A 25,179-nucleotide genomic window follows, 5' to 3' on the forward strand; every position below is an offset into this window, starting at 1 on the left:
TTCATTTTCACCTTAAATATATCTCTTCCTTCTGTATCTTTGATCAAGCACCATTTGTCTTCAAATATGACTTTAAAGCCTTTTTCAACAAGCTGCGCAACACTAAACAGATTTTGATCTATGTCAGGCACATATAAGACATCAGAAACATGTTTCAAACCTGTTAAGCTTTCAATAGCAACTGTCCCTTTTCCCTTGACTGAAATGAAATCACCATTTCCAATTTTTACTTTGGAAACAATGGTGTTGTCAAGCTCAATAAACAACTTTTTGTCATTGGTCATATGGTTTGTGCAGCCGCTGTCTATTAACCATGAATCACTGGAACTGTTGCTTGTAGCAAAGCATGTTGCAACAAAGAGTTGTTCATCTTGCTCATCTGTGGACACCTTTGCCTCTTCCAGTTTAGACTTGCAGATCCACTCTACATGTCCCATATTGCCACATTTTCTACACTCGACATCTGGCCTCCACCAACATTTTCTTTGAGGGTGATTTGTTTTTTTTGCAGTGTGGACAAGGTGGGAAAGTCTCGTATTGCTGCTTGTTGGAGCCTTCGCCCCTCTCACTCTTCCATTTGTTGTTATTCTTATCTTTGCCTCCTTCTGAGTTTTGTGTTTTTATATGAAAAGCACCTTGTACCTCATCTTCTTGTCTCGTTTTTCTTCTCTGTTCCTGTGCCTGCAAAGCATTTAATAGTTCTGCCAAGGAAATACTTGACATATCCTTTGAGTTCTCCAGAGATGCAATTGTGGCTTCAAACTTTTCAGGAATTGTAACTAAAATTTTTTGAACAATTCTAGAATCTGAAAAATCAGTACCAAGAAGTCTTACATTGTTGACTATACCAAGAAGCCTGTTGGAGTATTCCTGAATTGTTTCTGATTCCTTCATCCTTTGCATCTCAAATTCTCGAATCAGATTCAACACTTGCATCCCTTTAACCTTCTCATTTCCCTCGTACTCCTGCTTCAAAAAATCTCAAATCTCGTGGGCTGTTTTCAATGTCATTATTCTGGTGAAAATAGTGGGTGATACAGAAGCAAATAAGGTCGCTCTTGCTTTTGATTTTCTCTGCTTCTTCTCTTTGTGGTTTCTGATTTGAGCCATAGTAGGATTATTAGGAAGGGTTGGAATTTCGTATTCTTGTTCAACAGCTTCCCAAAGGTCACTTGCATCAAAATAGGCTTCCATTCTAACAGCCCAGAGGTGATAATTTTGACCATCAAATACTGGAAGCGCAATTGAAATGGATGAACCTTCTAAATTCATTCTGAAATGGTTTTGTGTGTGTTTGGGTTTGTGTTTAGGAATTGTGGTTGGGCTTGTCACTCAGTCTCACAGATCCCTAGGAATAGTAGCTCTTTGATACCAATTTGTTGTTTTAAGAAAAGTAAGAAGAAGAGGAAAATAGGGTTGAAAGTGTTGTGTAGAGAATACAATTAACTTTTTTTGAATAACTCTTTAAATAGAGTTAAAATCTAACTGAACAAATTAGATATTTCCTTATTTGTAGGCATTACTAATAACATCCTAATCTTAAAAAATAGAATCAGCAACATATCAGATTTCAAATACTAAAACAGAAATAACAAACTCCTAAAGTCTAGATTAAACATCCCACTTTGCAGCTTTTGTAGGCATACTTTCAACAATTTTAAACCAAATTTTAGCCATTGATTTATTTACATTTAACAACTCATATATCTAATAAATTAGAATCATTAAATATAAATAGGATCACCTAAGAATGTAACTCGTATGGATATAAAATAACCTGACACCAAAATTCTTATGTTGCAAGTGAAGTTTGCTTAGGTTGCATGCGGATTTTGCTCCAACTAAAATATCAAAAGTATATTATCTAGTGAAACATCATATCATTTGATTATTGTTAGAAATATATAAAATCATTAATGTAACTTCACTCAATATATTAAGGTTAAAGTTTTGGGTTGAATTGGTTCTTTACGAAGTATCAGAGTCTCATGTCTCGGGTTCGATCCTCATCACCCTCCACTTTCTCTTGTGAAATTTATTAACACAGGGTAGGTGGGCATGTGCATTGTCCACCCTTCAAGTCCAGTGAGCTTTCGTGTGAGAAAACATATTAAAAATATATAAAATCATTAATATAACCTCACATTTTTGGGTTGAATTGGTTCTTTACCATTATTATAAAACAATATCTTGTGACAAATCCGATCTACAGAACCAGACACACACACACTTGTACAGTTGTTAACATGGTCAAAGTTTCCAAAGCAGAGTTTAGTATTTATATTGTGTTTCTAAAGATTGGTGAGATTATACTTTTGAGTAAAGAAAACCTTGTGATTATTGGAAATGGAGGTAAACATGGTGACCACTGATGCAGGTCAAGTTGAAGCAAATCATGAATCATTCTTTGATAGGTATGCAGAACTGAAGGCTTTTGATGAATCAAAAGCAGGTGTGAAGGGACTTGTTGATGCTGGTTTATCTAAAATCCCAAGGATATTCATTCATGAGCAGCATAAACTCAACAAATCTTCCTCCTCTTCTTCTCCTTCTTCTTCTTCCCTTGACACCAAGCTTAATATTCCTGTCATAGACTTGGGAGATCTACTTGCAGACACTAGTTCACGCAATAAGATTATAGAGAGAGTCAAATATGCATGTGAGAAATGGGGGTTCTTTCAAGTGGTCAATCATGGTGTTCCATCCAGTGTTTTAGATGGCATGCTTGATGGGGTGTGCAGATTTCATGAGCAGGACACTGAAGTGAAGAAAGAATTCTATACGCGTGATTTGACCAAAAAGGTATATTATATTACCAATTTTGATTTGTATGCATCACCAGCAGCAACTTGGAGGGACACCCTTTCTTTTATAATGGCTCCTCAGCCTCCTAATCCTGAAGAACTTCCTGATGTTTGCAGGTATGTTTATAGAATCCAGCATGTTAGTGGTTAAATAGAAAATCTTGTTTAGTTCCTTAGGTAAAAGATCTACTGATGAATTTGGCTACCTCTCAGTTAACAAAATTTCGGCACAATTTGTGTATAATTTTGTGTTTGTCATTAATCTTATCCATGTGATTTTAATACTACACATTCAATTCATGTAATTAGTCTCTTGCAAATTCAAGATAAGACTATTAGTATAAACCCAGATAATAGTTTCCCTTTTTTATTAATCCTATATTGGTGAATGAATAACCAACGCAGTGTCCCTCAAATCTCTAAATATTTACTTAAAAAAACTAAAAAAAGGATAAACTTCTAATCCTATAGGGTTGTGAAAGAATATGAGAAGTGTTAAAGAAAGAAGAATTATTTACTTTTCTAATGTTCTACTGCTTGCAGAGATATCACAAATAGGTACTCAAACTATGTCAAGGGACTAGGGACAATTCTGTTTGAGTTGCTTTCTGAAGCATTAGGCCTCAATCCAAGTTACCTCAAGGACATATATTGTGCAGAGGGACTTTTCATTCTTGGCCATTATTACCCACCTTGCCCTGAGCCAGAACTGACTATGGGCACCAATGGTCATTCTGACAGTAGCTTTCTCACTGTTCTCTTACAAGACCAACTTGGTGGCCTCCAAGTCTTGCATGAAAACCAGTGGGTTGATGTCACCCCCATTCCTGGTGCTTTGGTCATTAACATTGGTGACTTGATGCAAGTAAGTTCAATTTTTTTGGGGAGTTATTTATATAAATTATAAAACAATCTTTCAAGTTTTTAGAACTAGTTATCTTAGTAGGTATCTTAAAACTAGTTAACATGTGTCATTAAAATTCTGACATTAATAAATAAGAACTCTTTTATGTTATATTCAAATTTTTATGGGAGCAATTATCATATCAAAAAGTGGCCATGAATTAAGAACTAGTTATCTTAGTAGAGCTCAAACTCCCAAGGCAAAATAAGCTATTTGTAATTTTATTGGAAGAAACAATACTGAGTTTTCTCAATCTGTTTTTGCAGCTAATCACCAATGATAAGTTTATCAGTGTCCACCACAGAGTTCTGGCCCAAAAATTAGGTCCAAGAGTTTCTGTTGCAAGCTTTTTTAGGCAGCGTCTTCAACCTGAGACTTCAAGACTATATGGACCTATAAGTGAGTTGCTGACAAAGGAGAATCCTTCAGTTTACAAGGAAATCACAATACAAGACTTTTTGGCACACTTCTTTGCCAAAGGGATAAATGGTACCTCTACACTTGAACGTTTCAGGCTGTCTAACCATTAGGATAATCTTGGAAGTAAGCACCTTCAAGTGGAGCTTGAAAGTTGTTATTATGAGAAATCTCACATGTCCTGTTTGTAAATCTTTGAATTGGTTGAATGAATCTGAAATTTTTATTTTATTTCTTTGCAATAACTTCACCCTCAAACTGCAATTAGTATATACTGTACAAATCAATCAAGCATCGGGTAGAAACTCTGAACTTTATATATGATCATTTGGACTTCTTATCATTGAAAATTGATTGTTGGTTAACTAATTTATTGATGGCTAAATTGTTCTAAGAGCCTTAACCAGTAAGGCAAAACATCCCTATTACCTTATAATTGTTGTATTTGTTGAATAGATATCTCTGTTACTTTTATTAAATACAAGTCTAATTAAAACCTCAATTCATTTAGTCTTTTCTTTAGTTTGAAAGCTTGATTCTTTGATATTCAAGAATTTGATATAGGATAAAAAGAAACCAAATTAACCGTTCTCTATGGACGGTCTTTAAATTCCCTATACTATTTCAGTGTTTGTTAGCACAAGATTCGATAATTTCAATTACAGAAATTCAGGCTAACATTGCTGTAACTCCTATTAACATTAGTAGTATTTGCAAATTATGAGAACATTGTTGAATGGGGTTTGCATAGTAATACTATGTAATTTAGTAAGCTAAATGACATGGAGTCATGGATCCTACATCATTGGCACAACTTGAAATATAGTAAAACAAGTACTACTAACCACCAGCTATGGATTTTGTATGTTGATTATACCTAAATACCTAATGAGTGCAAAGTACTCTTCATACCGCGCAAATAGAATTGTTTCTTCTCTTCATATTCCTGGTTATGAAAACTCCACACTCCATACAATCCTATGATTGATAATTTGAACGAACTGGCAATAACCTCATAGCTTTGTCTTCAAATAGAACTCTCAAGTCTATGACTAAAATCCTAAGATTTATGTAAAGGAAAGAAGAAGAGGAAGATTTGCAGAGTTTATGTTGCCAAGTGCCAATGAATGAAAATCCTTGGGACATAAGATAAACCAGAATCAACAATTCCCTTCACACCAACTTCAGATTCATCAAGCAATTGCTCTACTTGGTCAGAGACCCCCACATTTCCCTCCATTTTGATATGAAAGTTTGTCAACATTTTAAGGTTGCTTAATCTTTTCTATGTTGTTGATTACATTATAAAAACTAAATAGTGATTACAGAAAACTCCCACAGCCCCGCATGATACCCAGCAATATCACAAAAGGTTGAAGTTGGAGGTTGCTCCAACCACTCTTTCATGATAGGATTACATAAAATAAATTCTTATGTATTATGAGAATAATATAATCAATAATCTATATTTTATTATCATAATACAGAAACTAGAAGATTTACTCCAGTATAGTTCAAATATTTAAGGGTGCCTTTACCTTGTTCTGTCTCTAGAACTTCCTAATGTTTATTTAAAATTCACCAGATGTTGGAGTCAACTCCCAAAGAATCAAGAGTGCTCCAATCTAATTCTCAATATTAACTTTACAATCTGAAAGACTGCAAGGACGAGTTCCCATCAAGACCCTTTTCAAGATAATGTGCCCTGGCATCTTTCATAGTAACATCCTTATAGATAGGCGGGTTTTCTTCAGATAACAATTCCTTTATTGGACCAATAACCTTCGATGAAGCCTCTGATGATGTGTCCAAAAAGAAGCTTGCAACAGAAATTCTAGGGCCTATATGCCTCGATAAGACCCGGTGATAAACACTGATGAACTTGTCATTTGTTATAAACTGCAATAGAAAAAAGGAGATTCATAAATATAATTATGAAAAGTTCTGAATGTCAGCGATTTTATTTTTGATAAATCATAACAACAATAGATGGCAGGAACACCAAACCATCAAGAATAAAACATGACATTCAAGCTGGTAATTATAATGCATTACTTAATGGTAAGTGTTGAGATATATAAAACCATTAATGCTTAAGCTGTTGGGTGAGGCTACATTAATGTTTTTATATATCTCAACACGCTCCCTCACACGAGAGCTCATTGGACTTGAAGGGTGGACAATGCACAGGCCCACCTACATATGCGAACAAAGAAATTTCACTTGAAAGAAAGTGGGAGGCAGCGAGGATCGAACTCGGGACACGAAGCTCTGATACCATGTTAATTATCAAAGATTACAATCAATACCTCTTGTATCTTGATAATTAACAGTAAGTACTAGAAGTACTGAAAATATTTTAGGTCGCTATGATGTTGCATCATATCCTTTAAAACATTTCCAATTTAATGTTGTAATTCAAAGGAAATATAGATGGCAATGACAATTTTGTAGAAAAAAGGACTTTGAAATAGAATAAGGAAGCCACATGTTATCATACAGAAGATAAAGGGAAATGGATGCTAAGAACATGAATAAACCGCGTGGCTTTGATGTAAGTAACAGCAGAAACGTTGAAGCAGATAACTTGGTATGGAAAATTTGATAAAGGGATGGTGCAATGTTTAAAATCTAATCAATAACATATGGTCAGTATGAAGGGGCATGGTCTATTTTTATTCAATTACAAGGTTTCCTTTATTGTCTTTTGTTGTAAATATTGGTTATTTTATTATTATTAGTATTTTTTTTTGTATTGGGCCAAGCCCATTAGGTCAAGTATTAGGGTTTTCATTCTCTATAAATAGAGACCCCTTTGTACAGATTATACACACAATTATAATAATATTTTCTGATTACTCTTTTCAAGTTGGTATCAGAGCTCTCGATCTTGAGGGCTTTGCTTCCGCACTTACGAAACCTTTCTATTCTTTTTTTCGTCTCTCGCTGCCATCAGCCGCCACCGGAAAAATTTTCCAGGGACCTCTTGGACCGAGAGATCACTGTTTCTCTTTTTTTTTCTTCATTACTCAGTAACAAGATCAGATCTTTTTGTTTTTCCCTCACTGTTCATCAGCCACACCACTGTTCATCAAACGCTCAAACAACGCAAACAAGGCAGAATCCTTCTCTTCGCGTCTTGGTCGTTTTCCGGCCGTTTTTCAACTTTGACCGACCACAGACAGGATCGCGACCGTCAGACGACCGCGCTGCAGAAAAATCAGCTCCGGCGACCACCGCACGCGCTGTCACGCGCCACCACCTTCCCGGCGAGTGAGGCCCACTCGCAGTCAACTCCACCGGCGCGTGGAGGCGCGTGGACCACCTTTTTGAGCTCCGGCCAACACCGTTCTGATCGTCTCTTCATTCTCGTTCTGGATCTGTGCTCTTCCCTTTGATTGAACGTCGTTTGGTATTTTTTTTCGAATTTTTGGCTTCTCGGAGCCTTTTTAGTTGACTGTTTTTTGTACCATCTTCTCAAAGGAGTTCCTTTACAAAGTTCTATGATAGTGCATCTTCTACACCTAAGAGAGATGATCGATGGTGTTCTTATTGTAAAAGAACAGGTCATATCAAGGATTTATGCTTTCGCCTTCATGGAAAGCAAACTGTCTTAGAAAAGATGGCAAGGATGCGTGGTCGAGCGCATTTTACTTCCTCTGAAATAACCCTTGCACCTAATGAGACCCAACCTGCATTTTGTCCAGATGAGTTGGAACGGCTCTGAACCATCCTTGATTATATGAGTAAGCCATCTGATACTAGTGCTTTGTCTATGACTGGTATGAGCTCCAAAACTCATTCTTTCCTTTCTTCATGTAATGATTTTAAACATTCTTGGGTTGTTGATTCTGGTGCTACTGATCATATGGCTTGTTGTGCTGACTCTTTTACTTCTTATCATCCTACCATTGGAACTCATACAATAGCCATAGCTGATGGCTCACATACATCAGTTGCGGGTTCTGGTGACATAAACTTACAGCAGTCCTTACATCTTAAAGATGCTCTTCATGTTCCTAAACTCTCCACGAATCTTCTTTCTATTCATAAAATTACAAAAGATTTGAATTGTACTGTGACCTTCTTCCCTACCCATTGTGTTTTTCAGGATCTCGCCTCGGGGAAGACGATTGGTAGTGCTAAAGAGCAAGGTGGGCTGTACTATCTGGTGTCACAATCTCCCGCAAATAAAGTAACAGATCACATCTTGATGTCCCATGGTCAATCAACTGCTGATTCTTTGATTTGGCTTCATCATAAGCGCTTGGGACATCCTCCATTTGGTTTACTCAAATCTTTATTTCCGTCATTGTTTTTGTCTAAGCCTGTTGAGTCTTTTCATTGTGATGTTTGTGAGTTTGCTAAGCATCATCGTGTGTCTTTTCCTTCTAGTAGTACTAAGAGTGTTGAACCTTTTGATCTTATTCATTCTGATGTTTGGGGTCCTTCTAAAGTCTCTCATGCTTCTGGAAATAGATGGTTTGTTTCTTTTATTGATGATTGCACTCGTGTAACTTGGGTTTACTTAATGCGTGAAAAGTCTGAGGTACCACAACTGTTCTTTCAATTTTATAAAACGGTTGAGACCCAATTTGGTAGAAAAATCAAGAGACTAAGGACAGATAATGGTACTGAATATGTTAATCACAGTTTTTCCCAATTTATACGAAATTGCGGTATGATTCATGAACTTACTTGTGTTGACACCCCTCAACAGAATGGGGTTGCTGAAAGAAAAAATCGTCACCTTCTTGAAGTGGCTCGTGCATTAATGTTTCAGACACATGTACCCAAATACTATTGGGGAGATGTTATTCTTACTGCAGCATTCTTGATCAATCGTCTACCCACTCGGGTCCTCGATCATGTAAGTCCTATTCACTCAATGACTTCTTTTTTCCCTTCTATTCCAACTTTGCAAAGTCTTCCTCCTCGAGTGTTTGGGTGTGTTGTCTTTGTTCATGTTCATAAACAGCATCGCAGTAAGTTAGATCCTAGGGCTCTTAAATGTGTCTTCCTTGGATATGCTCCTGATAAGAAGGGCTACAAGTGCTATCACCCTGGAAGTCGGAAATTTTTTGTTTCTATGGATGTTACATTTCAGGAATCTGAGTCCTTTTTCCAAGGTCCTCATCTTCAGGGGGAGAATAATTCACCAGAAGACTCATCACCTTCCTTCTTTGAATCTTCAGTGTCTACTCCTTCACCTGTGTCAGTGTCTCGTCCTCTTGTTCCTGTTCCTAATGTGTCTATGTCTGATCCTCCTGTGACTGATCCTCCTATGACTGATACATCAAGTACACCAGAGATACGGAAGATTGTAACACCTGAATTGGTATATCAAAGAAGAAAACAGCCCACATTGCCTCAACAGCAACCTCAATCGTCTGAACCACTGGTAAGTCCTGAATCTCATATTTCCGATCATGATGTTAATACTTCTGATGACTTACCCATTACTATTGCTTCTGATGATTTACCCATTGCTTTAAGAAAAGGAAAAAGATCTTGTTCCAAGAAATCTTGTTCTTCATGTCCCTCTTGTACTCAATACCTTATCTCTCATTTTGTTTCCTCTGCTAATCTTTCTGTGCAGCACAAAAGCTTTGTTTCAGCACTAAATTCTACTTCAATCCCAAAATCAGTACATGAAGCTTTGAAAGATGGGAATTGGGCTCAAGCCATGCAAGAGGAGATGAATGCGTTGGAGAAAAATAAAACATGGGAGATTATTGATAGACCCAACGGAAAGAAAGCAGTAGAGTGCAGATGGGTTTATGCTCTGAAATATAATTCTGATGGCACTCTTGAGAGATACAAGGCTCGATTAGTCGCCAAAGGTTACACTCAAACCTATGGCATTGATTATGAAGAAACCTTTGCTCCAGTTGCAAAGATGAATACAGTGAGAATCTTGTTGTCCCTTGCTGCCCATTATAATTGGGATATAAATCAATTTGATGTGAAAAATGCTTTCCTCAATGGTGAGTTAGAAGAAGAAGTCTACATGGAAATCCCGCCTGGTTTTGATTCTGTGAAGGGGAAAATAAAGTTTGTCGATTAAAAAAGGCCTTGTATGGATTGAAGCAGTCACCTCGTGCTTGGTTTGGAAGGTTTACTAAGGTTATGATAACCTTAGGATATAGACAGAGTCAAGGAGATCACACTCTTTTCTTCAAGCACTCCCAAAATGGGAAGCTTACTGTGCTCCTTGTATATGTTGATGATATTATTATCACAGGTGATGATTTTGTGGAGAGACAGATTCTGCAGACAGGGCTTGCCTCTGAGTTCGAAGTCAAAGACCTTGGGAAACTGAGATATTTCCTAGGGATAGAAGTAGCTCATTCAAGCAAAGGAATTTTTATCAGTCAGAGGAAATATGTTTTGGATCTTCTCAAAGAAGCAGGGAAGCTCGGGTGTAAACCCTCTAATACTCCTATTGAGCAGAATCACAAGATAGGCTTTGAAGAGGAGAGTCCTCCAGTTGATAAAGGACAATATCAACGGCTAGTTGGAAAATTGATATATCTGGCTCATACTAGACCATACCTAGCTTATGCTGTTAGTGTTGTCAGTCAGTTTATGCACGATCCAAAGGAGAAACACATGCAGGCAGTAGAGAGAATTCTGTAGTATCTTAAAGCTACTCCTGGTAAAGGATTGTTGTTCCGACGTGATGGCAATCTCTCTTTAGAAGTCTACACTGATGCAGATTATGCTGGATCCGTGACTGACCGTCGTTCTACCACTGGTTATTGCATGTTTCTCTGTGGTAACTTGGTGACATGGAGAAGTAAGAAACAAGATGTGGTTGCCAGATCAAGTGCAGAAGCTGAATTTCGAGCTATGGCTCAAGGCATTTGTGAGTTACTGTGGCTGAAAATTATACTTGATGATCTCAAAATAAAATGTGAGGGACCTATGAAGCTGCTATGTGACAATAAGTCTGCTATTTGTATAGCTCATAATCCGATTCAACATGATCGAACTAAACATATTGAGGTCGACCGCCATTTCATCAAAGAGAAACTTGATAGCGGGTTGATTACCACTCCATACATTCCCACTGGACGTCAATTGGCTGATCTATTGACAAAGGGACTTCCTCCAGACAGATTTCAAGAACTTACTAGCAAGCTGGGAATGATAAACATCTATTCCTCAGCTTGAGGGGGAGTGTTGTAAATATTGGTTATTTTATTATTATTAGTATTTTTTTTGTATTGGGCCAAGCCCATTAGGTCAAGTATTAGGGTTTTCATTCTCTATAAATAGAGACCCCTTTGTACAGATTATACACACAATTATAATAATATTTTCTGATTACTCTTTTCAAGTCCTTTTCTGTTGAATTTTGCAGTTTATGGATTGACAATCCTATTCCATTGATGTAATTATTTTCGCATAATGCTTTGTTACAAAGAAAACAATCAAAACTAAGAATATTACAAGAAAAAAGTGAAATATGATTACTATATATGTGCTTACAGTACTAACCTGCAGAAGATCACCAATGTTTACAACAAGTGAACCATGCACTGGATGAATATCAACCCATTGATTCTCATGAAGAACTTGAAGACCACCCATCTGGTCTTGCAGAAGGATTGTCATGAAGTCACCATCTGTGTGCTTCGTAGCTCCCATAGTTAACTCAGGTTCAGGGCATGCTGGATAGTAGTGACCCATAAGAAATTGTCCTTCAACACAGTCAAATTCTTTGAGGTAAGAAGGATTAAGGCCAAGTGCCTCAGACAACAGCTCAAACAATGTAAATCCCAACATCCTTACTTTCTTCGAATATTCCATCACAATGTCTCTACAAACACCGAATTATTTCATCAAATACAAAAGAAAAGGTCCAAATTTGATAAGGTATGCAAGTGAAATGCACAAGTAATAAGGTCCAAAGGGCACACCCCAGTGCACAAGGGCCCCAGACTTACGAGTACGAGAGGGAGAGGTGAGGGTCGATTGTATATAATCTTATCTTTGTATGTTTGTAAAGAGACTGATTCTTAAACTCGAATCCGTGACTTTCTAGTCACGAAAAGCAACTTTATTGCTGCATGAAGGCTTGCCCTCCACAACTGACTTTATTGCTTATATGAGAAAAACAGCTGAGAAAAACTAAGGACCATAATTTTTTCAAATCACTACATAGATATATCTATGAAAAGTGAGATAGATAGAAAATTTACACATGATAATTTACGCAATGAAATTTACACATGAGCTATTCCCGATAATAAATACTATGACCTTGTAGAAGCCACCCTATTAAATCGGCAAAGTATTATCAAGGGCAGTGGTGAACCTTTGTGTTACCTTATCCAAACTCAGGAGAAAGGTAGTTTTAGCATAAATTTGCCTCTCTTCACTTAAGCTCATTTCGCCTTTATTATTCCTCATGTTTTTTAAAAAAAAAAAAAAAAAAAAAAAATCTTGGAGTTCTTCAAATTTGATTAAGAAAAGATCCACTATACTGTTAGCAGCAAAATTAGTATTAACAACATTACCTGCATACTGCTGGTATTTCTTCTGAATTGGGAGGATTTGGACTTACAAAAAATGCAATTGTGTCCCTCCAATCAGCAGCCTTATCTCTGAACAAGCTACCATTGCAGAAATATCTGACTTTCTTTTTGTAATCCCGGGAATAAAATTGTTTCCTTACCTCAGCATCTTGTTCATGAAACCTACGGATTCCATTGATCATCTCATCCAAAACATGTACTGAAATACCATGATTGATTACTTGGAAAAATCCCCACTCCTTGCATGCACTTCGAATCTTGTCAAGTACTTCAACATGAAGAGATGAGTTTTTGTGTATGTCTTGAAGGTCTATGATTGGGACAGTGAACTTTGAGTCACTTTTTGAGGTCTCAGTGAGATCCAACTTGTCAACAGAATAGAACATGCGTGGGATCTTTGTTACCCCTGAATCTAAGAGGCCCTTTACACCAACTTTTGAATCATCAAATGCTTTAACTTCAGCCATCCTGTCATAAGTGGAATCATTACCTCTCTCTAACTCATTTGTGCTTGGATTAACCATACTTGGAAAGATACAAGCAGAAAATACAGTGCTCTGTGTACCAAATCTGAAATCGTTGATGATAATACTCTCTTGAAAAGATAAGAAAAGTTTGGGAAGGGAGAACGCTGAAATAGCCGGCAATGTGGAAAAAATTGGCACATTTTGTATTTTATTCCATAAGAAGCCAAAGATAGTTTACTTGCGAAATATTTTATATGAAAAATTGACTTTTCAACACTTTTTGATGCATGCACATGGAAGACATATTCCTTTTAATTGTTTTGATAAATTATCTACTAACTTCATGCCCATCATTTAAGTAAAAATGTTACTAATTGCGCTTTGCAAGATGTGCATAAAGTGTGTACACATTGTTACGATACGCATCATGCATCACCCTAATTTTTGCACTAATCATGAATAGAGATTATGCATGACTTAAACTTAAAAGTGCACACTCTTTCATTCACATTAAATTGATAAATTATTTATGAAAAGAGATAATATATATTTTTATATATCAGGGATAATATATATATATATATATATATATATATATATATATATATTCAGTACATGGGATAATATATCTTGGATTGTACAGGAGAAGAGTTAAAAAGGCCTAAAAATTTTAATCTCATATTATTAAATTTCTTTTAATTTATTTAATATTTTGTCATATCTTGTGCTAAACTTCTAATGTTTTTGCTGAAACGCAACATTTAAATCAATAATGCTCATTGGAAAACTTCATTGAGAAACTCTACTATTTTAGCACAGTTTATTTACACGCGTGAAACGACGATTTATGTTTATTATTTTTAAGGGAAATACTACTCTCATTTTATATGAGATAGTTATCTCATTTTATTTCACTTCAAAAATTGTACACTCACTTTTTTCTTTTTCTTTTTTGCTTTTTAATAGTAAATTCTACTTAGATTTTTTCTATAATATGAGAGAATTAATCTCATGTAACATGAGATTAATATTCCCCTATTTTTAATGCATTCTTTAAAGCTTTTGACGAATGACAGTTTCATTGGAGTTCAGCATAGTGATTCCCTTATGTTAATTTCATATGATTTTTGTGGTGCGAAAATATTGTGTTTGTTTTTTTCTGCAGTTACTGTGGATAAGTTATCTGCAATAAGTTCAATACGACGTCGTTTTAGACGAAAATTATGGTGTTTTTATAATTTTAATTTATTTTAGGGTTATAATAGTCTTTATATTTATAATTTTTTTAAAATTTTAATAACAAAACAACGTCGTTTTGAGAATAAATGCAGATAACTTATATGCAGTAACTGCAGAAATATTTTTCTCTTTTTTTATAGACATAAATTATGAATCTCTAAAGAAAAAAGATGCAAATGAAATTTGGGATTTACATTCATTATTTAACATGACAAGAAAAAGTTTCCTACACACACAACATTTTGTGGGATCCGTATTTTTTGGATCAAAAAAAAAACTACGACACGTAAAACAAATCTCTATAACATAACACAATCATTTTTCCTACAACATAACTTTTATAAAACTCATAAGATTTTCGCAAAATAAACTCATGTGAAATTTCATATGCTACATAAATTCTAGTGCCTATATTCCTCGACAATATTCGGTGATGAACGCTGATGATTGTCATTTGTCATAAGTTGCAGCAATAAAAAAAATATTTGTTTGCTTCGATTCAGAAAAATTAATTAAAAATTGATTGATCATGATTACAGGTTTTCAAGTAGGCAAATTGATCGGGGACAAAACCCTAATTTCAGTTTGTGAGGCACACCATAAAATAAAAAAAATAAAAAACTAATTCGAGGTCTCAAATTAATAATTTTATAATATTATATTTCTGACACATTTCTAACCCTGAACACATACAATAAACATAAATGATGTAGTTATAATTACGGGAAAAATTACTCTTATGCAACATAAGAGTAGTTTATCTCCTACACACTCATCGAAAACTGTGACATTTTATTTATTTATTTATTCTTTAAATTGTAAGCTCCATCACATATGTGTCTACAGTATCAAAGAAGATCTCTCATGCATTAAATGAACCCTATAATTAAACACTTGGTCTTGTTTCTTCTGTGAAGCGCGAATGCAATGCAAGTGTGATGAGGACCATGTTAGGGCCTCACTGGCAGGTTTGGGCTTCAAAGAAAGATCGTAGCTCTTCGTAGGCCAACGCTTTACAGTGTTCATCTCAAGATCATGGGCCGTGTAAAGAATACTGAGAATTTATTCAACACCAAAATTGAAATTAGATGGAGGTCAAATTAAACTTCAATGTGGCTATTCAACAACCTGAATAGGATTTATGAAAGAAATTTATGTGAATAAGATTGTTAGTCATGTTATGACTTATGCTCTGTGAAGAAAAAAAATTAGGGTTAAGTTTAAATACTCGTTAAGTTTAATTACTCACTGGTTTACTTGATGTCATATAAAGAATTAATTTAATCTAAAAACATAAGTTATTAAGTAATGACTTATCAATAATTTTATATTATATATCTTTAACAGTTTATTTTTAGGATAAATTTTCTGTCAACCGAACACTATTTTTTTTTCTCATATAGTTTTAAAAGGTGTACTACTTCTCATGCCAACCAAGTACATTTAAAATAGTTATTTTAGTTGTGTATTGGCAAAATAAACAAGTCAAAAATAATTAAGACAAAAATACAATTTCTTAACCATTGGATGAACTTGGCAACTCCTTGGTTAATTCGGTTGTTTCTTAAGACTATGCATGGACGCTAATCGTGCAATCTTAAATCCTGTTCCTTCTTCTTTCTTTTTATATTATTTGTCTCCTATTATAACGATACTCACTTTGTAATCTCTAAAAAAAATGTTAATCTCCGAAAAAGAAAAAAAAAACGATACTTGCTTTGTTACCCTTATCCCTAGCTATCATTATGGTCAACATGTAACCACATCCTTTACTTTACTTTTTTTTTTCTCTCTCTCTCTCTCTTTTAAATTTGTCCAGTGGATGGTTGTTTTGGAGTTTTTAATAGGGACTATAGAGGGGTAGCTTGGCCCCGTTCGATTAGGGATCTGTAATTTTTTTTTAATTTCTTTGATATTCAAAAAAAAAAAAAACTTCTAATGTTTTCTTGCAGAAACGCAATAATTAAATCAATAATACTCATTGGAAAGATACAAGCAGAAAATACAGTGCAATATCACTAAAGGGTTGAAATTGGAGGTTGCTCCAACCACTCTTTCATGACAGGATTACATACGATAAATTCTTTATGTACTATGAGAATAATATACTCAATAATGTATATTTTATTATCATAATACAGAAACTAGAAGATTTGCTCTAGTATAGTACAAATGTTTAAGCGTGCCTTTCCCTTGTTCTGTCTCTAGAACTTGCTGATGTTTATTTAAAATTCACCAGATGTTGAAGCCAACTCCCAAAGGATCAAGAGTGCTCCAATCCAATTCTCAATATTAACTTTACAATCTGAAAGACTGCAAGGAAGAGTTCCCATCAACACCTTTTTCAAAATAATGTGCCATGGCATCTTTCACAGTAGCATCCTTATAGATAAGCGGGTTTTCTTCAGATAACAATTCCTTTATTGGACCAATAACCTTCGATGTAGCCTCTGATAATGTGTCTACAAAGAAGCTTGCAACAGAAATTCTAGGGCCTATATGCCTCGATAAGACCCGGTGATAAACACTGATGAACTTGTCATTTGTCATAAGCTGCAAAAGTAGAAATGGAGATTCATAAATATAGTCAACAAAAGTTGTTTATGTCAGCGATTTTATTTTTGATAAATCATAACAACAATAAGTAGAAGAAACACCAAAACTTCAAGCATAAAACATGACATTTTTTATAACATTCAAGCTGGTAATTATAATTCATTACTTAATGGTAAGTAATAAAAGTACTGAAAATATTTTAGGTCCGTATGTTGCATCATGTCCTTTATAACATTTCCAATTTGTTGCTGTAATTCAAAGCAAATATAGATGGGAATGATAATTTTTTAGAAAAAAGGACTTTGAAATATAATAAGGAAGCAAGATGTTATCATACAGAAGATTAAGGGAAATAGATGCTAAGAACATGAATAAACCGCAGGGCTCTGATATAAGTAACAGCAGAAACGTTGAAGCAGATATCTTGATATAAGAAAAAAATTGAGAAAGAGATGGTGTGCAGTATATAAAATCTAAACAATAACATATGGTTAGTATGAAGTGGCATAGTCTCATTTTTATTCAATTACAAGGTTTCCTTCTTGCCTTTTCTCTTGAATTATTGACAATCCTACCATTAAATATTCTAGTTGTGTAATTGGAAATGGATCATCTCATATAGAAAAAAAACATGACATGGTCACGTGAGAAGATCACAACCATACAAAAGTAAACTAACGTTTATGATTTTGTAATTACTTATTTCAATATTTTTTTTCTCTCTTCCTTTATCACCATTGATCTATGTTATGATTCCCCACGCGACCATATCATGTTTTTTATACAGATCCGCAATGATTACTATATATGTGCTTACAGTACTAACCTGCAGAAGATCACCAATGTTTACAACAAGTGAACCATGCACTGGATGAACATCAACCCATTGATTCTCATGAAGAACTTGAAGACCACCCATCTGGTCTTGCAGAAGTATTGTCATGAAGTCACAATCTGTGTGCTTTGTAGATCCCATAGTTAATTCAGGTTCAGGGCATGCTGGATAGTAGTGACACAAAAGAAATTGTCCTTCAACACAGTCAAATTCTTTGAGGTAAGAAGGATTAAGGCCAAGTGCCTCAGACAACAGCTCAAACAATGTAAATCCCAACATCCTTACTTTCTTCGAATATTCCATCACAATGTCTCTACAAACACAGAATTATTTCATCAAAGACAAAAGAAAAGGTCCAAATTTGATAAGGTATTTTAGAATAAGCTTGCCTCTCATCCCTTAAGCTCAGGCCTTCGAGCTTTTGTCTTTATTATATTCCTCATGTTTAAAAAAAAAAAAAAAAAAAAAAAGAGCTTGGAGTTCTTCAAATTTGATTAAAAATAGATCCACTATAGTGTTACCCTGACTAAATTAGTATAACTTGTACTTCTTTCACCCCTCCTCACAAAATTATCTAGTTCTGCCATTGATGAAGGGTAAGCATGTGCATTGTGTATTTGTGTTAGTAGCAAAATTAGTATTAACAACATTACCTGCATACTGCTGGTATTTCTTCTGAACTGGGAGGATTTGGACTTACATAAAAAGCAATTGTGTCCCCCCACTTAGCAGCCTTATCTCTGAACAAGCTACCATTGGAGTAATATCTGACTTTCTTGTTGTAATCCCGGGAATAAAATTGTTTCCTTACCTCAGCATCTTGTTCATGAAACCTACGGATTCCATTGATCATCTCATCCAAAACATGTACTGGAATACCATGATTGATCACTTGGAAAAATCCCCACTCCTTGCATGCACTTCGAATCTTGTCAAGTACTTCAACATGAAGAGATGTGTTTTTGTGTATGTCTTGAAGGTCTATGATGGGGACACTGAAGTTTGAGTCACTTTTTGATGTCTCAGTAAGGTCAAACTTGTCAGCAGAATAGAACATGCGTGGGATCTTTGTCACCCCTGAATCTAAGAGGCCCTTTACACCAAGTTTTGAATCATCAAATGCTTTAACTTCAGCCATCCTGTCATAAGTGGAATCATTACCTCTCTCTAACTCATTTGTGCTTGGATTAACCATACTTGGAAAGATACAAGCAGAAAATACAGTGCTCTGTGTACCAAATCTGAAATCGTTGATGATAATACTCTCTTGAAAAGATAAGAAAAGTTTGGGAAGGGAGAACGCTGAAATAGCCGGCAATGTGGAAAAAATTGGCAACATTTTATATTTTATTCCATAAGAAGCCAAAGATAGGTTACTTGCGAAATATTTTATATGAAAAATTGACTTTTCGACACTTTTTTATGCATGCAGGTGGAAAACATGTTCCTTTTAATTGTTTTGATAAATTATTTACTAACTTCATGCCCATCATTTAAGTACAAATGTTACTAATTGCGCTTTGCAAGATGTGCATAAAGTGTGTACACATTGTTAGGATACGCATCATGCATCACCTAATTTTTGCACTAATCATGAATAGAGATTATGCATGACTTAAACTGAAAAGTGCACACTCTTTCATTCACATTAAATTGATAAATTATTTATGAAAAGAGATGATATACATTTTTATATATCAGGGATAATATATATATATATATATATATATATATATATATATATATATATATATATATATGGCTTAGTGAGTATCAAGTGACTTGATGTAAATTTGGTCCAGTGCATTATATTCTCCTGCGAGAACACTATATTCTCCCAGGAGAACACCGAAGAACGTCATTGTAATATTTTTGCACTATATTCTCGCGGGAGAATATAGTGCAAATTCACTCACTAGACAGTCCAGTGACTGAATTTTGAATTTTTCAATGAGGTAGGATCATTTGACACCGGTGTCAAATTTGAATTTTGACACCTCATCTGAGAGCCGTTAGATAAAAAAAGATCAATGACTCTGATTTGTAAGCATGTGACACCATTGATCTTTTTTGATCTAGCGGCTCTCAGATGAGGTGTCAAACTTCAAATTTGACACCGGTGTCAAAAGATCCTACCTCTTTTTCAATATATATATATATATATATATATAGTACATGGGATAATATATCTTGGAAAATAAATTTTTTTCCTGCGATAATTTGGGACGTTGAATATCAATGTGGTAAAATTACGGGTATTTTTGTAATTCTATCATGATTTCTTAAATGTGGCAAACAACATGTAGCTAATGGCCGCTTTTCTTGTAGTGAGAGTTAAAAAAGCCTAAAAATTTTAATATCATATATTATTAAATTTCTTTTAATTTATTTGATGTTTTGTCATATCTTGTGCTAACTTCTAATGTTTTTGCTGAAACGCAACATTTAAATCAATAATGCTCATTGGAAAACTTCGTTGAGAAAGTCTACTATTTTAGCACAGTTTATTTACACGCGTGAAACGAGGATTTATGTTTATTATTTTTAATGCATTCTTTTTTCTTTTTTTTTGGTAATATTAATGCATTCTTTAAAGCTTTTGACGAATGACAGTTTCATTGGAGTTCAGAATAGTGATTCTCTTATGTTAATTTCATATGATTTTTGTGGTGCGAAAATATTGTGTTTATTTTTTTTATAGACATTAAATAGATGGTATTTTATAAAACTTATGAATCTCTAAAGAAAAAGATGCAAATAAAATTTTCACGAAATAAAGTCATGTGAAATTTCATATGCTACATAAATTCTAGTGCCTATATTCCTCGACAAGATTCGGTGATGAACACTGATGATTGTCATTTGTCATAAGTTGCACCAATAAAAAAAAATTGTTTGCTTCGATTCAGAAAAATTAATCAAAAAATGATTGATCATGATTACAGGTTTTCAAGTAGGCAAATTGATTGGGGACAAAACCCTAATTTCAGTTTGTGAGGCACAGCATAAAATAAAATAAAAAAACTAATTCGAGGTCTCAAATTAATAGTTTTATAATATTATATTTCTGACACATTCCTAACCCCGAACACATACAATAAACATAAATGATGTAGTTATAATTAAGGGTTTTATAAGAGTTATGTTGTAGGAAAAGTGATTGTGTTATGTTATAGAGATTCGTTTTGCGTGCCGAAGTTTTTTTTTTTTTTTTTGCTGCGGGCCCCACAAAATGTTGTGTGTGTAGGAAAATTTTTGTGGTCGTTAAATGATAGATGATAAACCCTATAATTAAACACTTGGTCTTGTTTATTCTGCGAAGCGCGAATGCGAAGCAAATGTGATGAGGACCATGTTAGGGCCTCACTGGCAGGTTTGGGCTTCAAAGAAAGATCGTAGCTCTTCGTGGGCCAACGCTTTATATTGTTCATCTCAAGATCATAGGCCGTGTAAAGAATACTGGGAAGTGGGAATCTATTCAACACCAAAATTGAAATTAGATGGAGGTAAAATTAAACTTCAAGGTGGCTATTCAACAACCTGAATAGGATTTATGAAAGAAATTTATGTGAATAAGATTGTTATCATGTTATGACTTATGCTCTATGAAGAAGAAAAAATTACGGTTAAGTTTAAATACTCACTGGTTTACTCTGATATCATATAAAGAATTAATTTAACCTAAAAATTTAAATTATTAAGTAATGACTTATCAATAATTTTATATTATATTTCTTTAACCGTTTATTTTTAGGATATATTTTCTGCCAACTGAACACTATTTTTTTTCTCATATAGTTTTAAAAAGGTGTACTTCCCATGCCAACCAAGTACATTTAAAATAATTATTTTTGTTGTGTATAGCAAAATAAACAAGTCAAAATAATTAAGACAAAAATACAATTTCTTAACCATTGGATGAACTTGGCAACTCCTTGGTTTAATTCGGTTGTTTCTTAAGACTATGCATGGACGCTAATCGTGCAATCTTAAATTCTGTTCCTTCTTCTTTCTTTTTATATTATTTGTCTCCTATTATAACGATGCTCGCTTTGTAATCTCCAAAAAAAATGTTAATCTCAGAAAAAGAAAAAAAAAAACGATACTTGCTTTGTTACCCTTACCCCTAGCTATCAATATCATTATGGTCAACATATAACCACATCCTTTACTTTACTTTTTTTTTCTCTCTCTCTCTTTTATGAACCATTGAAGATTTGAAGTCACGTAGTTCATTACGAACCTATGTGTTCTATAAAGTCTTCTTTTCAAATGGGAAAAAAATAAAGAGGAGGAGCGGCATTTTAATGTGGAAAGTTGAAAAAAACCATGAATTCCTTCTTTCAATGACACTGTTGAGAATATGTTCCATTTTTATTTTTTTTTAAATAATCTAAAAGTATCTCTACACAATCTTCTCAAGTCATCTTATTTAAACTATTGTTATCAGACAAAGAGCGAGACTAATCCTCCTTCGATTTGAGAAGGAGGCGATTTTCCTCTATCCCCCAAAGAATTTCAAGAATTTGCTTTGACCAAGGTTTAAACCTCTGACCATAGCAAATCCTTAATATGTTAGTTTTTTTTATTGATACTGTTTGGTTCGGGTGAACTATGAATATACACCTAAGGAGTGTTAATTATATGTAGAATCGATACGCTTACGGATATCAATGAGAGATATAGATCACTATGCACTTGTATGTACGGCAATAGCCAAGATGTGATGTGTGTATAGTGATGCTAGAAGTAAAGTAGGTTGAAAAATGTGTACCTGTGATTCTTAGCCTTTATTTATAGCATTTACCTCCTTGGGCTTGGGCTTTGAGTCCCTTCAGATTGTTAGTTGTTCTGATTTGGTTGTTAGGATAAAGAGTTTATCCCTTAATTCCCTAATGATCAACTTGTTGAGATATACCCTTTGATCTTTTGCTAGTGGGATTGTTACTTGTTAGGATATAGATCCAATTCATAATAGAGTCCGACTCTAATTATCTCTTTAAGGCGAGTAGAATTTTTCGAGTATTCTCTCAAGCTTCAATTCTTTGAGCTGGCTATGAGATTAATCCCGAGTTTGGGATGGATAGGGATGAAGATTTTATGCTCCTTTCAAAGATGATATTGGTGGAATCAAACTGAGATCTTTCCACCATCTATTCAGCTCATATGCACCAATTGATCTACCGCTATAACGGTGTCAAAAGTGAACATGTGACAGCGATAGATTCTTTTACTCTATGGGAATCCGCATATCATTACTTATTCAAAGATTTTTTTAATATTGAAAATAAATTATTAGCAATTTCAGATGTTTTTAATGATCATTTTAAATTTTTATTAGTGATTTAGTGAATAGTTTTCTATTTTCAAATTTGATTCAAACAGTTTAAATAAATTCTCTTAATTTTAATATAATTTCCTTGACAATATATTTAATATATAAGTCTAAATTATTAGTGAAAATAAAATTATCACATCCTTAATTAATCATTGATATCAACAGAAAATATTGTTGGTTGAATATTGACCTGAAATATGATTTTTTTAGATGATAGTACAAACTTCTGTCCAATCCAGCCGAGCATGATTATAGATAATTTAAAGAACATGCAAAGAATTTATCAAAAAAAAAAAGAACATACAAAGATGGTTGGTATCAAGCATAAGTAAAAGGTATCTTGTATTGTCATCCTTTAAGCCTAATTAACTCTTGTATAAAAGGATATGTTATCACCTTTGGAATGAGTTTCAAGTCTTAATTTTAGACCCACCCAAATCGGATTAGTTGCGAAGCAATGAACCGATTGAAATATTTACAAAAAAAAAATATATATATATATGTTAAAAAGATATAATATAAAATAATTAATGTGGTATTCACCTAATGTGTACCAAAATTTCGAAAATGTATCATCTTATATTAAAATTTTATATAAAAGGATTATGTGAAATTTGTGTGATTATTTTTTTTAATATGCATTAAATAAGTAGAACCCAATTAATAAGTAGATCCATTCCCCGTAATTTCATAGCCTCTGACCCGCACTTCCAAAAACATTTTTTAAGCACCTTAATAATTGTTGTAGTCAACTTGCTTAATATCTCTATATTTTAAAATCCACTTTCTCCTGATTCATTTCCATCTATTAGTCCAACCTACTCTTTTTTCAAGGTAAATTGAAAGGACGTTTTCCAACTTCCAAGTGGAAGTTATAATCCTGCTTGACTGAACCCGGGGTTTACTGCAAATGGAAGCTCAAACAAGTAGTGTCGTTAAATCTGATCCAGGTATTGACCCGGTTGGGGTACTGGGTTATTGGGTCACTGGTCGGACCGGTGGGTCACTGGTCGGATCGGTTGACCCGATATATATAGATATGTAAAAATATATATAAATATGAACATATAAATTCAATTATATCTTTCATATCTAAAATAAATTAAACAAGGTTCACTAAATAAGTTAAAAAAATGAAGCATAAATAAATAAAAGTGCATGCTATTACTATGTCAATTTAAATGGCAACTCAGAATCCCCATAAACATACCTCTCAATGACATTGAACTCATATTTTTTAAATTCAACTACATTAAAATGACATATGTCACATTCTCTAATTTATTATTCCACAAATTGCTTTAGTATTGGAAACTAAGAGGTCATTGTAGAAGAGTATACTTGCAAATAAAATTATAAAAAGTTGTTAAAATGAGTTTTACATTTTTTTTATAAGATGAAACAATTTTGATTTTTTTTTTTTTAAATGCATGACCCGACCGGGTCACCGGGTCACCGGATTTGGCCGAATTTGTCCGGATTTTGACCGGATCGATGCATGACCGATCCAATGCTTAACCTGAACCGCTCTGATGACCGATTCACCGGGTTCCGGGTCAGGCCGGGTTTGACAACAGTGCAAACAAGCCTATTAATCAACCCTCCGTTATGTCAAATTCTTTCATTTAATGATATTTAATTATGACTTATGAGAAATGCAAATGCAACAAACAAGCATTCATGAAATACAGCACTAATTATATAATGGAGTACAGCTGTTTGACCATTAACATTTTTTATACTTTCCATTCATTTTTTTAAAAGAAATAACCATTTGAATTGAAGTTTCATCATTTGTCATGAGTTTAGTGCATTTTATTTTTTTGGAAAACTTCAAAAAAAATTCTAAGGGACATTTGGTAGAAGAGAAAAAAAAAATTATCAAGGAAATAATTATTACCAGAATATTGTAGAAAAAATATTTTAGCTGGAATGTTACTAAAAAGTGTTTGGTAGGACAAAATCTTCCTAGGATTTTATGGTTAAATTATTAAACATGTGTTTGGTTGGTTATGAAATATTGGTAGGAATATCAAGTTATTTTACGAAAATAACCCCAACTTTACACCTTAATAA

At 34.0% G+C, this 25,179-nt stretch overlaps 4 protein-coding genes across 4 annotated transcripts; 1 reads left to right on the forward strand and 3 right to left on the reverse strand.

The window, feature by feature from the left end:
- Positions 1-450: 450 nt before the first annotated feature.
- LOC133316757 (uncharacterized) lies at positions 451-1,272 on the reverse strand. The gene is made up of 2 exons (XM_061518533.1): positions 1,039-1,272; positions 451-966 (listed from the first exon to the last, which is right to left on the reverse strand). Exons 1-2 carry the CDS (start codon positions 1,270-1,272, stop codon positions 451-453), a joined length of 750 nt encoding a protein of 249 aa, XP_061374517.1.
- A 1,057-nt stretch (positions 1,273-2,329) lies between these two features.
- Positions 2,330-4,301, forward strand: LOC133316773 (1-aminocyclopropane-1-carboxylate oxidase homolog 12-like). Its single transcript, XM_061518554.1, has 3 exons — positions 2,330-2,921; positions 3,348-3,669; positions 3,975-4,301. Exons 1-3 carry the CDS (start codon positions 2,347-2,349, stop codon positions 4,236-4,238), a joined length of 1,161 nt encoding a protein of 386 aa, XP_061374538.1. The 5' UTR covers positions 2,330-2,346; the 3' UTR covers positions 4,239-4,301.
- A 1,177-nt stretch (positions 4,302-5,478) lies between these two features.
- On the reverse strand, positions 5,479-13,317 carry LOC133316772 (1-aminocyclopropane-1-carboxylate oxidase homolog 1-like). Its single transcript, XM_061518553.1, has 3 exons — positions 12,651-13,317; positions 11,629-11,950; positions 5,479-6,024 (listed from the first exon to the last, which is right to left on the reverse strand). Exons 1-3 carry the CDS (start codon positions 13,190-13,192, stop codon positions 5,770-5,772), a joined length of 1,119 nt encoding a protein of 372 aa, XP_061374537.1. The 5' UTR covers positions 13,193-13,317; the 3' UTR covers positions 5,479-5,769.
- A 3,245-nt stretch (positions 13,318-16,562) lies between these two features.
- Positions 16,563-19,068, reverse strand: LOC133316778 (1-aminocyclopropane-1-carboxylate oxidase homolog 12-like). Its single transcript, XM_061518558.1, has 3 exons — positions 18,419-19,068; positions 17,757-18,078; positions 16,563-16,927 (listed from the first exon to the last, which is right to left on the reverse strand). Exons 1-3 carry the CDS (start codon positions 18,958-18,960, stop codon positions 16,673-16,675), a joined length of 1,119 nt encoding a protein of 372 aa, XP_061374542.1. The 5' UTR covers positions 18,961-19,068; the 3' UTR covers positions 16,563-16,672.
- Positions 19,069-25,179: the final 6,111 nt, after the last annotated feature.

This window comes from Gastrolobium bilobum, unplaced genomic scaffold (assembly GCF_033153095.1).
Source record: "Gastrolobium bilobum isolate Gb01-03AN ecotype WA unplaced genomic scaffold, APGP_CSIRO_Gbil_v1 utg2798, whole genome shotgun sequence".
NCBI lineage: Eukaryota > Viridiplantae > Streptophyta > Magnoliopsida > Fabales > Fabaceae > Gastrolobium > Gastrolobium bilobum.

Excerpts from the sequence above, each read along its gene's own strand:
- LOC133316757 (XM_061518533.1), bottom strand. The coding sequence starts at position 1,272 with ATGAATTTAGAAGGTTCATCCATTTCAATTGCGCTTCCAGTATTTGAT. Across the intron at positions 967-1,038 it reads GAGCGACCTTATTTGCTTCT|GAGTACGAGGGAAATGAGAA; the intron begins GTATCACCCACT and ends TTTTTGAAGCAG.
- LOC133316773 (XM_061518554.1), top strand. The coding sequence starts at position 2,347 with ATGGAGGTAAACATGGTGACCACTGATGCAGGTCAAGTTGAAGCAAAT. Across the intron at positions 2,922-3,347 it reads GAACTTCCTGATGTTTGCAG|AGATATCACAAATAGGTACT; the intron begins GTATGTTTATAG and ends TACTGCTTGCAG. Across the intron at positions 3,670-3,974 it reads ACATTGGTGACTTGATGCAA|CTAATCACCAATGATAAGTT; the intron begins GTAAGTTCAATT and ends CTGTTTTTGCAG.
- LOC133316772 (XM_061518553.1), bottom strand. The coding sequence starts at position 13,192 with ATGGTTAATCCAAGCACAAATGAGTTAGAGAGAGGTAATGATTCCACT. Across the intron at positions 11,951-12,650 it reads GAAATACCAGCAGTATGCAG|AGACATTGTGATGGAATATT; the intron begins GTAATGTTGTTA and ends CGGTGTTTGTAG. Across the intron at positions 6,025-11,628 it reads ACATTGGTGATCTTCTGCAG|TTTATAACAAATGACAAGTT; the intron begins GTTAGTACTGTA and ends TTTCTATTGCAG.
- LOC133316778 (XM_061518558.1), bottom strand. The coding sequence starts at position 18,960 with ATGGTTAATCCAAGCACAAATGAGTTAGAGAGAGGTAATGATTCCACT. Across the intron at positions 18,079-18,418 it reads GAAATACCAGCAGTATGCAG|AGACATTGTGATGGAATATT; the intron begins GTAATGTTGTTA and ends CTGTGTTTGTAG. Across the intron at positions 16,928-17,756 it reads ACATTGGTGATCTTCTGCAG|CTTATGACAAATGACAAGTT; the intron begins GTTAGTACTGTA and ends CTACTTTTGCAG.